General features: G+C 33.8%; 1 protein-coding gene across 1 annotated transcript; it reads left to right on the top strand.

Moving 5' to 3' along the window:
* Nucleotides 1–1,475: 1,475 nt before the first annotated feature.
* Nucleotides 1,476–10,501, top strand: LOC110690855 (plasma membrane ATPase 4-like). Its single transcript, XM_021867741.1, has 16 exons — nucleotides 1,476–1,526; nucleotides 5,752–5,871; nucleotides 5,960–6,196; nucleotides 6,347–7,108; nucleotides 7,218–7,340; nucleotides 7,444–7,548; nucleotides 7,632–7,776; nucleotides 7,882–8,046; nucleotides 8,146–8,384; nucleotides 8,486–8,518; nucleotides 8,613–8,694; nucleotides 8,792–8,952; nucleotides 9,057–9,230; nucleotides 9,339–9,521; nucleotides 9,626–9,810; nucleotides 9,918–10,501. Exons 1-16 carry the CDS (start codon nucleotides 1,476–1,478, stop codon nucleotides 10,012–10,014), a joined length of 2,862 nt encoding a protein of 953 aa, XP_021723433.1. The 3' UTR covers nucleotides 10,015–10,501.
* The last annotated feature ends 1,081 nt before the right edge of the window (nucleotides 10,502–11,582 follow it).

Here is an 11,582-nt window from a genome sequence, read left to right as displayed (position 1 = left end):
ATATATTTGGAATCTAACATTAAAGTACAACAGATTTCATAATTAGTTTACCTTATTTAATTTTTTTGATTTTTCATTAGGAAAGCATAATTCATAATTGCATAATTTAAGATAAAAATTTCCTAACTTAAAGTCATGTCATCAATACACAATCAATTAATTCAAAAAAAAAACAAGTTATAAATGAAATATATTCAATATGGGTAGATATTTTTGAAACGCCCAAAATAGTATATGGGACTAACATTATGAAACAGAGGGAGTAATGTTTTTTTATTAAAGAAAATATTAATAATTACTTTATGTTTAATGTTAATAATAATGCTGCTTAATGTGTAATTTTATCATAATTTCACACACGTATATCTATTTCAAATAATTCACAAATGTATATCATTTTCTGAAAGATATTTTATCTTTATAAAACCCTAAGAGTTGCATATATCTTAAACAGTTAATTAATTAAAAACATTAACTCGATCTCCAAACTCATTCAATTGGCTAAACTAATGAAGTAAAGTGTAATTACTTTTTTTTGTTTGTTTATTATTTTTTCGTATAACCTTTAGTGATGTGTGATTTACTATTTTTTATTAGTCAGATTGAAACTTCCTTTGTTCGTTAATAAAAGTACATACTTGGTTAAAATATCCACACTGATACTCAAAAAATCTTTTCTACTTTACTATTTCTCTAACACTTTACTTAGGGCATGTTTACATTTAATGAGCTGAACTGGATTGAACTGATTGGAGTTGAACTGAAATGAACTGATTGGAGATGAACTGATCTGAATTGAACTGAACTGAAATGAATATTTTATGAGAGAGGGAAATTAAGAGCTAAACTGAAATGATTGGAGCTGAATTGAATCTGAACTAAACTGAAATTAAGTAAATGTGAGCAAACCCTTAATTGTTAATATTTCATATGACTCTATGAATACAAAGTAAATAAAATAAATAACACTATAGACAATAATCTCCGTATTATATTGGTCTCACCTATTTTCTCCACACCGATCGGTGCGCGCATACAAGAGAGGGGGCGGAGGAAGTAGTACCTATGAAACGACCATTACTAAGAATGTGATTTATTAAAAACAACATTAGAAAAAGAAAAAAAAAAGCAATTAATCTCTTTTACGGTATAAAAAGGATACCAACATACACACAAAAATAGTCTTCAGTTCTTCACCTCACTCACTCTCTTCAATCACAATTCACAAATTAACAAAATTTCTTTTTCACCCATACAAAATAAATAAACCCCCCCCCCCCCCCCCCCACACACCCCCCTCCCAAAAAAAAAAAAATAAAAAAATATTAAAGGGCCAACTTCATTGAATGGCTAACCCACTTTAATTTTTTTCCTCTATATAATCACTCTTTTCCCCTCTTTTTTTCTCAGAGTTTCTCTCTCTTTGTTTTCACTCTCTACTTTCTCTCTCCTCTTAAGCAGTAGCAGCAGCAGCCATGGCGAAGGCCTTTAATCTCGAAGACATTAAAAATGAGGCTGTTGATCTGGTAATTCTTCACTCATTCCAATTCAATTTCATTCAATTCAACCCTTTTTCATTTATTCTTGGTTAATTGATTTGACGATATTCATGATTTTTTTTCTTTTTAATAATTAGATTAGTTGTTTAGGGATACTATATCAATCCTCCCGTCCCGATGAATTACAATTCATCGGGACGGGATAAATAATAAGACAAAAGAACACAATGAAATTGTTCGAACCCAGTTCGAAATCCTCTGAAACTGGATTTCGAACTGGGTTTGATTTATATGTTCACTTTAGAGATCTAATTTCAAATCCCATTATTTTTTTTATCCGCTATTGGGCATTGAAAATTTTATCCGAATCAATTGAATACTAAATTCCAATTGGTCACTATCAAAGTATCAAGTTAGTGGTTAAATTGAAAAAATGAAATGCAAAAAATAAAATAAATTAAATGTATTTTTGGAAAAATAAAGTCAAATTAGGGGAAGCATTTTTCGCAGAAATAAGTCAAAAACAACTGATTGACGGTATTTTTTGAGGAATTTGTTTGAAAAGATAATTATTTTAATAATTTTTTTTTTTTATTTTCTGACCTATTTTTCTGCAAAAAGATGTACTCAGTCCATCAAAAGATTCTTCCTATTTTACCTGCTGCCGTTGGTCCCATATTTTTTTCTTAATTTTTTTCGATTAAATTATCATTTTTGTTAATTATATTTTTAATTGTCATTTTGTAATTATTATTATTATTTTAGTCGGCAAAAAATGACCGTTGAAATTATTGTTTTTCTCACCTCCTTCAGATCTCTACTTCCACTAGTTGTGATTAAAATTACGTTTTTTTTTTTTTAATTTTTAATTTTTAATTTTTAATTTTTGAGCCAAGATCTTGACTATATGAGATTATTGTTAGTCGAACATGATTTAGAAATTAATTTGATTGATTTTGATTTGAGATCTTGTTTAAATAGGTAGATTTGATTTTCCCATTAATTTGGCTTAATTTTTTGACTGTCTACTTAAGATTTGTTACCTTTTGACCATTTATGCATGTATGAGAAGTTAAGGTGTGGAAGAAATTCTAGCCTTACTTTTAGCATTTCTGTTACTAGTGTCACATATACTATTTCGGTCCTGTTTCTGTACTAGTTGTCTTAGGTAACTCGCTCATAAATAACTAAGGATATGACATGATTTTACCAAAAACACAATACGGTGTAAATTATATGTCGCGATGATTGACTATTAACGGAGTATAACATGATTTTAATGAAAACACATTTTTCAAACATTGAAAATATGGGTATGTATAATTTGACTATTAAATATATGTTGGGAAATAGTAGTAAAGTTATATTCTTATTCTCATGTATTATTGAGATTTTATGACTCATACAAAACAATTGTTTATAGAGTATTTAATATGATTAGATAATTGGTAAAATAAAGTTTTATGTGATGGAAATAAAACATGGGAAAAAAGTGTCATGCCACTCAATTTTTTGATACCTTTTGGCTATTTGTGTGTGAACTTTTCCATGTAACCAACGATGGCAAAAAAAGTCATGTACCCATATTTCTCTCTTCATTATGTCTAAGATCTACTCCACTAATGCACTAACCTCTTAAATATATTTCACGTGAATTGCTTTTTACTTTTTTAATTTTTAACCGTATCTTATCTTACGGGGTTTAAAAATATCATTCATCATAACAAGTCATACGACATTTACTATATAATCAATTAGCTATGTGAAACACGATAAATCAATTAACACTTTAGTAAGTCATACAACAGCTAAAGCAATCAATTGGTCATGTGAGAGATGACTCAAGTGGTTAGAGCTCCTTTCTTGATTCTAATTGATTCTTGGATAAAAAATTAGTCATGTAAAACGACTCGGGTTTGTTAAAAAATGAATTAATATCACCCTTGAGTATAAAGTCCTGGTTTGTTTGGTTGAAATGGAAGTTTTAATTGATTGATCCACTTTAATAGGGGAAAGCACGGAGATCAAACGGGCATATATTGGGGAAGTCAAAAAAAGGGTGTTATTCTTTAATTACTGACCATTTTGTTAAAGTTTCCTTTGTCACGGGGTTACCAAACAACTAGTTATAGTTTAGGTTTACTTTTTAATCAAACTTATCTAAAATTAATGTCTTGGATTTAGCAACTTCATCCTCCGTATTAATCACCGTACTAGATTCTTGCAGTTTGACCAGTGGATGTTTAGTTTAATTATTTTATGCTCGTACTTTCTCTGTTATTTTTTAGTTATATCACATTCAAAGTTTTAATGTCTTTCACGATTGAGGTTTTATTATACTTTCTCGTATTGTTTAAAATAATTCGATACCCACAAGCAAAGAATTTCTTTTACAAAGGCAAATCGAATACTTTGATTACTCATTAATTCAGTTTTTAATACTATTATAATAGGCACAACTTATTAGACCCCAAACAATTATTTGTTTAGAATTAAATAAATTAAATGCCTAGTTGGGTATCAAATAATTCAATAACAACTCATATTCCTAACAAGTTGGGGTGTGACGTTTTATTTAGGTACTCATAGTCTCATATCCCTTTTAACTACGTTTGTTAATTTATTGCCTTTTTACTTTTTTTCAATCAAATGGGTATTTAAAATAAAATACTCCGTATCTATTAGCAAAAATAGGCTTATGAAAGAAAACAATTTTGGTGATGTTAGGTCCATTTATTATTTTTTGTTTAAAATGTTAATATTTTTAGTGGAAAAATCTTGGTGAATAAATAAATATCTTGGTCTATTGGAGAGGTAGAGAGCCAATTTCGGTAAAATTTGGCTCTTTCCAAGCTTTTGATCATGTTCTCTCATTTGGTAGATTAGATTGAAAGGTGTATTGGTTGAGGTGACATCCTTTTATTGTCATAATAAATTGTTAGTCTCAACTTTGTCCCGATAATTCTAACATAAAACAGCAGTATATGCGATTATTAATTTCAAAGGTAAATAAATATCCTCGGTCACATGTTATCATCGGCTAGGGTCACGACACTTTATGACATGTTTGGATTTGTATGCTCTATATCTATAGATTAATCAAGTTCCACTGTTATTCCAAATGGTTTCTACTTAATGAATTGAATTTATACTTAAATAAATGGAAGCTTCTTTGTTGTAGTTATTGTTGATTGATTGATTTATATTTATGCAACTAACAAAGTAAAGTACAAAAACTAAAATAAGTTTGCCTGAAATAGATGCAAAGTACCTTCCGTAGTACTCAAAAAAAACCTTAATAAAAAAGGAGAAAGAGTAAAAAGAATTTACTCGTTTTACGCCACTGATTCAGCTGTACTGACAAAACTCTAACTGAATAACTGAGGTTAATTTTGGGGTCCACTTTACTTAATTTCTACATTGGGAATATGAATTATTGGTCAAATTTTTGTTTAATTTTATTATTGGGAATATAAATGTCAAAATTTAAGGAGCGTGTGGAACACGCGTTTGTTAAAGCGAGTGAAACAGCCAGCCTAAAATTTCTCTCCCAAAAAAATAAAATTAATTACTCAACTTTTTGTCTGTCATTCACGTTACTCCAGACTGTTTTGTTGGTTCTCCGTACCAACGGCTTTTTTGGGTCTTCGTTTCTTACCGAGTTGACTCAGTTTGTATTTTTATTTTTATTTTTTGTTTAAAAATAAAAAATAATTTAAATGGAGTAATGTATACTGTATACAGATATTTTCTGATTCTATTTCCTATTATCTATAGTTTTTAAAAAATATTTTGATTCCCCTTCAAAAAACAAGACTTAACTTATCACTATATTTAAATTTTTTGGAAATATTATTATTATTATTTAAAGATGAACAACATAATTAATAGTAACATTTTTTAAAGAAAATAAATTGATTGAAATTAGGAATTAACAAATTTGATTAGTCTATTGTTATGAATTTGATCAAATTTAGAAGTCTCTATTTCCCTCCCAAAAACAATGCATTGGTACATTGATCATGGAAGGATAAGTGTTTTCTTGTTCAAGGACCAGATAAAGTGGAACTGTATAGATACATTGGGGTACAGAACTTGACATTTAATTTGTAGTGTTTGTTTATACTTTAGTCACTTACTAATGGGAGCATGAAATTTTGTGGCAACCATCTCTATATACTTCACTAAAGCCGCCTGTTTTTGCAATCTTATCAAAGATGCTTGAAGCTTAATTTTTACATTTTTGTTACAGGAAAACATTCCTATTGAGGAAGTGTTTGAGCAGCTGAAATGTTCAAGGGAAGGTTTGACCACCCAAGAAGGAGCCGACAGGATCGAAATCTTTGGACAAAACAAATTAGAAGAAAAGAAGGTTATATACTGTGGCTTTAGCTGCTAATGATCACTCAATGTACTTGCTGCTGGATATGCATTTTTAACATTATTATCTTGTCATGCAGGAAAGCAAATTCCTCAAGTTTCTTGGGTTTATGTGGAACCCCTTGTCATGGGTTATGGAGGCTGCTGCTATCATGGCCATAGCACTTGCAAACGGAGATGGAAAGCCACCAGATTGGCAAGATTTCGTTGGTATTATTTGTTTGTTGGTCATTAACTCTACTATCTCTTTCATTGAAGAGAACAACGCCGGAAATGCTGCTGCTGCCCTCATGGCTAATCTCGCTCCAAAGTGTAAGGTATGATTTGAGAGGATGAGTTCAATACAATTTTTGTCTGATTGAGAAGTCAAAGACATGGACCTTTCTGCTTTAGTAGGAAAGGCCATGTACTTTTTCCATAACCTTAGTGATGCACCATATCTTACCTTTTCTCTTTGGTGTGTGTAGCTTCTTAGAGATGGTCGATGGTCTGAGTCAGACGCTGCATTGTTGGTACCAGGAGACATCATCAGCATTAAATTGGGTGACATTGTCCCTGCTGATGCACGTCTTCTTGAAGGTGATCCTTTAAAGATTGACCAGTCTGCCCTAACAGGAGAATCACTTCCAGTAACCAAGAATCCCGGAGATGAAGTTTTCTCTGGTTCAACCTGTAAACAAGGTGAGATTGAAGCTGTTGTGATTGCCACTGGTGTCCACACTTTCTTTGGAAAGGCTGCCCATCTTGTCGACAGCACCAACCAAGTTGGTCATTTCCAGAAGGTTCTTACCTCCATTGGAAACTTCTGTATTATCTCCATTGCTGTCGGTATGGCAATTGAGATCATCGTGATGTACCCTATTCAACACCGTAGATACAGGAGTGGAATCAACAATCTTTTGGTTCTTTTGATTGGAGGTATCCCAATTGCCATGCCTACAGTGTTGTCAGTGACTATGGCTATTGGGTCCCACAGGCTGTCTCAACAAGGAGCTATTACAAAGAGAATGACTGCCATTGAGGAAATGGCTGGTATGGATGTGCTCTGCAGTGACAAGACTGGTACCTTGACTCTCAACAAGTTGAGTGTTGACAAGAACTTGATTGAGGTATTTTGCAAGGGTGTTGACAAGGAGCATGTTCTCCTTCTTGCCGCAAGGGCCTCACGTGTTGAGAACCAAGATGCTATTGACACTTGTATGGTTGGAATGCTTGCTGACCCCAAAGAGGTATTGTGTTATTACTGTCTTGGGGATTTGCATATTTAGGAAAGCAGGTATATATTGTGTAAATGGTTCAATGTTTCAGTTGGCTAATATATTGTATAATGGTATATAGGCTAGAGCTGGAATTAGGGAGGTTCACTTTCTTCCATTCAACCCTGTGGACAAAAGGACTGCTTTGACTTACATCGATGGCAACGGAAACTGGCATAGAGTCAGCAAAGGTGCACCTGAGCAGGTAATTTATATTTACTTTCTTTGAAATTTGCAGTGTGCCATTTTGGAATTTTATTTTAGCTTACAAAACTGACATTTGTTTTTCTTCTCTTTTCATCACACAGATTATTGACTTGTGCAATTGCAAGGAGGATGTTAGAAAGAAAGTCCATGCCGTTATTGAGAAGTTTGCTGAACGTGGTCTTCGTTCATTGGGTGTCGCAAGACAGGTTTGAAGATGAATGATAAACATGTACATGGTTTCTGGTTATTTAGCATTAGGCACGCTTATAACTTTAATCTAAATTTGCAGGAAGTGCCCGAAAAGAACAAGGATGCTCCAGGAGCACCATGGCAATTTGTTGGTTTGTTGCCACTCTTTGATCCTCCAAGGCACGACAGTGCTGAAACTATCCGCAAGGCCCTCAACCTTGGTGTGAATGTTAAGATGATCACTGGTAAGGAAATCATCTCTTAACAATTCTTGAATTGTGTCATCTGTTTTAGCACACTATCTGTAATCATTAGGAGGTTGCTGATCTTCTTTTGGTCCAACATTACAGGTGACCAACTTGCCATTGGTAAGGAAACTGGTAGAAGACTTGGAATGGGAACAAACATGTACCCATCTTCAGCTTTGCTTGGCAATGACAAAGATTCATCCATTGCCAGCCTTCCTATCGATGAGTTGATTGAGAAAGCTGATGGATTTGCCGGAGTTTTCCCAGGTGAGACATATCTTCATCTAAAATGTTGTTAAAGGGGATTGCAGACTTGCAGTAACCTCATCTTCTAAACTTAGCATTGTTACTTTATCTGTTGTGCAGAGCACAAATATGAAATTGTTAAGAAGTTGCAAGAGAAGAAGCACATTGTTGGTATGACTGGAGATGGAGTCAATGATGCCCCTGCTTTGAAGAAGGCAGATATTGGTATTGCTGTTGATGATGCTACTGATGCCGCAAGAAGTGCTTCTGACATTGTTCTCACTGAGCCTGGTCTCAGTGTTATCATCAGTGCTGTGTTGACCAGTAGGGCTATCTTCCAGAGGATGAAGAACTACACTGTGGGTTTTGTTTACTTATTTTTTTTTATTCTCCTTTCTCATTATTTTACCGAATTTTTTTGTCTTACCTTCCCTTTCTATTATTATTCTCATTGATGCAGATCTATGCAGTCTCCATCACCATCCGTATAGTGGTATGTAAAAGTCTTACAATTTTTCTGAATTTTTTGATTCATCATTAATCCATTTTCTAATTAACCGTCTAATTTATTCTTTTTAATTCTGTAGCTTGGCTTTATGCTTATTGCTTTGATCTGGAAATTCGACTTCTCACCCTTCATGGTTCTGATTATTGCCATCTTGAATGATGGTAAGAATTTCTTAAGTTGATCGTTTATATTTAGGCTTCTCTATCTAAGTTATACGAAAGAACACATAAACTAAAAATCATCTTTTTCTTCTTTAAGGAACAATCATGACTATTTCAAAGGATCGAGTCAAGCCATCTCCAGTTCCTGACAGCTGGAAGCTCAAGGAAATCTTCGCCACTGGAATTGTTCTCGGAGGTTACCTAGCTTTGATGACTGTCATTTTCTTCTGGTTGATGTCAGACACAGACTTTTTTACAGTACGTAACCATATAGTTTTAATCCTTAATAAGTTCATCTTTTTGTCAAATAAAAACTACTTTTATTACTTATAATATCCACTGACTGTTTCTTCATCATGTAGGAAAAATTCGGAGTAAGATCCATTAGAGGTAACCGTGAGGAAATGATGGCTGCTCTATATCTCCAAGTGAGTATAGTAAGTCAGGCCCTCATTTTCGTGACCAGGTCTCGCAGCTGGTCCTTTGTTGAGCGACCTGGTATGCTGTTGATGGTAGCTTTCGCGATTGCTCAGCTGGTAAGAATTATGTAGTGAATCATCCTTTTCCTTTGTAAAGCAAAGAACATTGTAAAGAAAAGTTGTCTAAATGTTGTGATTTATGATTTTTTTTTTTTCCTCGGTCAGGTGGCTACTCTTATTGCTGTATATCCTACCTGGAACTTTGCCGAGATCAAGGGATGTGGATGGGGATGGGCTGGTGTAGTCTGGCTATTCAACATAGTTTTCTACTTCCCACTCGACGTACTCAAGTTTGCCATCCGTTACATCTTGAGTGGAAAGGCATGGCTCAACTTGTTCGAGAGCAAGGTGTGTGATCTCTCATTGACTCCCGTCTATTACTTTTTGTTAGTACCTAAAAACTATGAAACATAATTATAAAAAGGAGTAACAAATGATTTTGTTGCACACAGACTGCATTCACCAGCAAGAAGGATTATGGAAAAGAAGAGAGAGAAGCTCAATGGGCCCTTGCTCAGAGAACTCTACACGGGCTTCAAGCACCCGAATCTTCTGCTCCTCTCTTCCAAGACAAGAACAGCTACAGGGAACTCTCTGAGATCGCTGAGCAAGCCAAAAGACGCGCTGAAGTTGCAAGGTATGTTGTCAACGAAAACACTAGTACACTACTTACTGTCCCCTGTTGCCTTATATCCATACTTTGGAGTTTATATAAATGACCTTTTTCTTCTTGTATGAATGTAGGCTTCGTGAGTTGCACACACTCAAAGGACACGTTGAGTCCGTGGTGAAGCTAAAGGGTCTTGACATTGACACCATCCAACAGAATTACACCGTTTGATGAGCCCGAGCAAGCGGGAGTACAAGAGTTGAAGACCCCCCTCCATAAGGAGGTGTGTAGTTAAAGACGAAGATGTTTGCTAATTCAGTGATAATGAAGGGCAGGAAGTAGAGCGAATAGGCCCGAAGTAGTGCAGAAAAAATTAAGGAGAACATATAATTTTTATGACATAAAAGTGTCTCCTAAAAACAGCCGAAAATTTTCCCCTGCACTTTGCATTAAGGTGCTGAGAGAAAGCTCTTCCCATTTGTTAACAAGAGTGTTGTGGATAGGATTGTGTTTTGTGTTTTTCTTTTACTCCTTTTGTGGCAGGAAGCTACCTTTGTTGTTACATAAAATTTCAAACCACCTTCCTTATTTTGACCGCCTTTTTTGTTGTGTTTTTTATACTTATCTCCTTGTAATAATGCATTAGATTCAACCATATTTTGGTGGCTTGAATTCTCTTACTTTGAGTATAAATTATACAACATTTTTGTTTCTCCTATTGTAATATGAAAACTGATTGTGATGCTACTTTGGAGGTTTAAAGTAATCGAACAAATTTCATTTACATTTACACAGAGGTTACACGGGTTAATAAGCACACGACTAATGACAGATCGAAACCTCTTGCTGATTTTGCAGCTTGATCGTTCCATCATCGCCTTAAAAATTATGTGAGCTTTTGAGTTAGATTTGAGCATTACCATTAACCATAATCCATAATCATCTTGTATGTTCTGAAGAGAAATAATAAGTCTATCCGAGCATATATGCAATTGAAATGCAAGTACATGAAGACTTAAAATGGCACCAACATGAAAACAACATAAGCCTCTTCTTTTGTTGACATGACACAAACCAATACGCAATACCCCTCATAGCATAGGGAACAATTTGTCATATTGTACTTCAATATTTGATGCGTGTATATTTGACTATTTGGTATCGTTTAGGCCAAAATCTAGTTCAATATATCAAATTGCGTCCTTAAAATTTAATTTTAGATGGCATGACATAAGCTTACTACTGAAATAGCTAAATTTGAACAAAGTCCGAGATAATAACCAATACCTATGGAAAAAACATCTAATAAACGTAATTGTACCCTCTTATCATGTACATCAACTTACTGAACCTTCAAGGGATAATGGGATATGTAGACGTTAGAATTTCAAGCAATTAATAGGCAAAGGTAGGTTCCATCACAACCTTAATTGAGGCAAATCAACAATTAAGTGGAGTACATAACATAGAAAGAGAGAATCATAATACTATATATCATCAAAACACTAAGCCGTTAGAAAAATGATTTAAGAATAAGCATAGGTTACACCACTCTAAGCTAGTAAGCTTAATTAGGCATAATGACAATAATATAGCTAAATAAAGGAAGAAATAAAGCAAGAGAAAAAAAAAAACTTGGTGTTACCAAATTTATGAAACCTAGCTTGATTGCTTTCACCATGGTTGTCATATTGTATACTTGTATGTGGACGTTGTAATCTTCATAATTTTACGGTTTTAGTCCCGTTTCACCTCATAAGTAGTACTAAAACGCACTTCATAACTAGCTTATTTGTTGG

Source organism: Chenopodium quinoa, unplaced genomic scaffold (genome assembly GCF_001683475.1).
Source record: "Chenopodium quinoa cultivar QQ74 unplaced genomic scaffold, ASM168347v1, whole genome shotgun sequence".
In the NCBI taxonomy this organism is placed as follows: domain Eukaryota; kingdom Viridiplantae; phylum Streptophyta; class Magnoliopsida; order Caryophyllales; family Amaranthaceae; genus Chenopodium; species Chenopodium quinoa.
The sequence above is the reverse complement of the archived record's forward strand: the minus strand, read 5'-3'. Positions and strand labels throughout refer to the sequence as shown.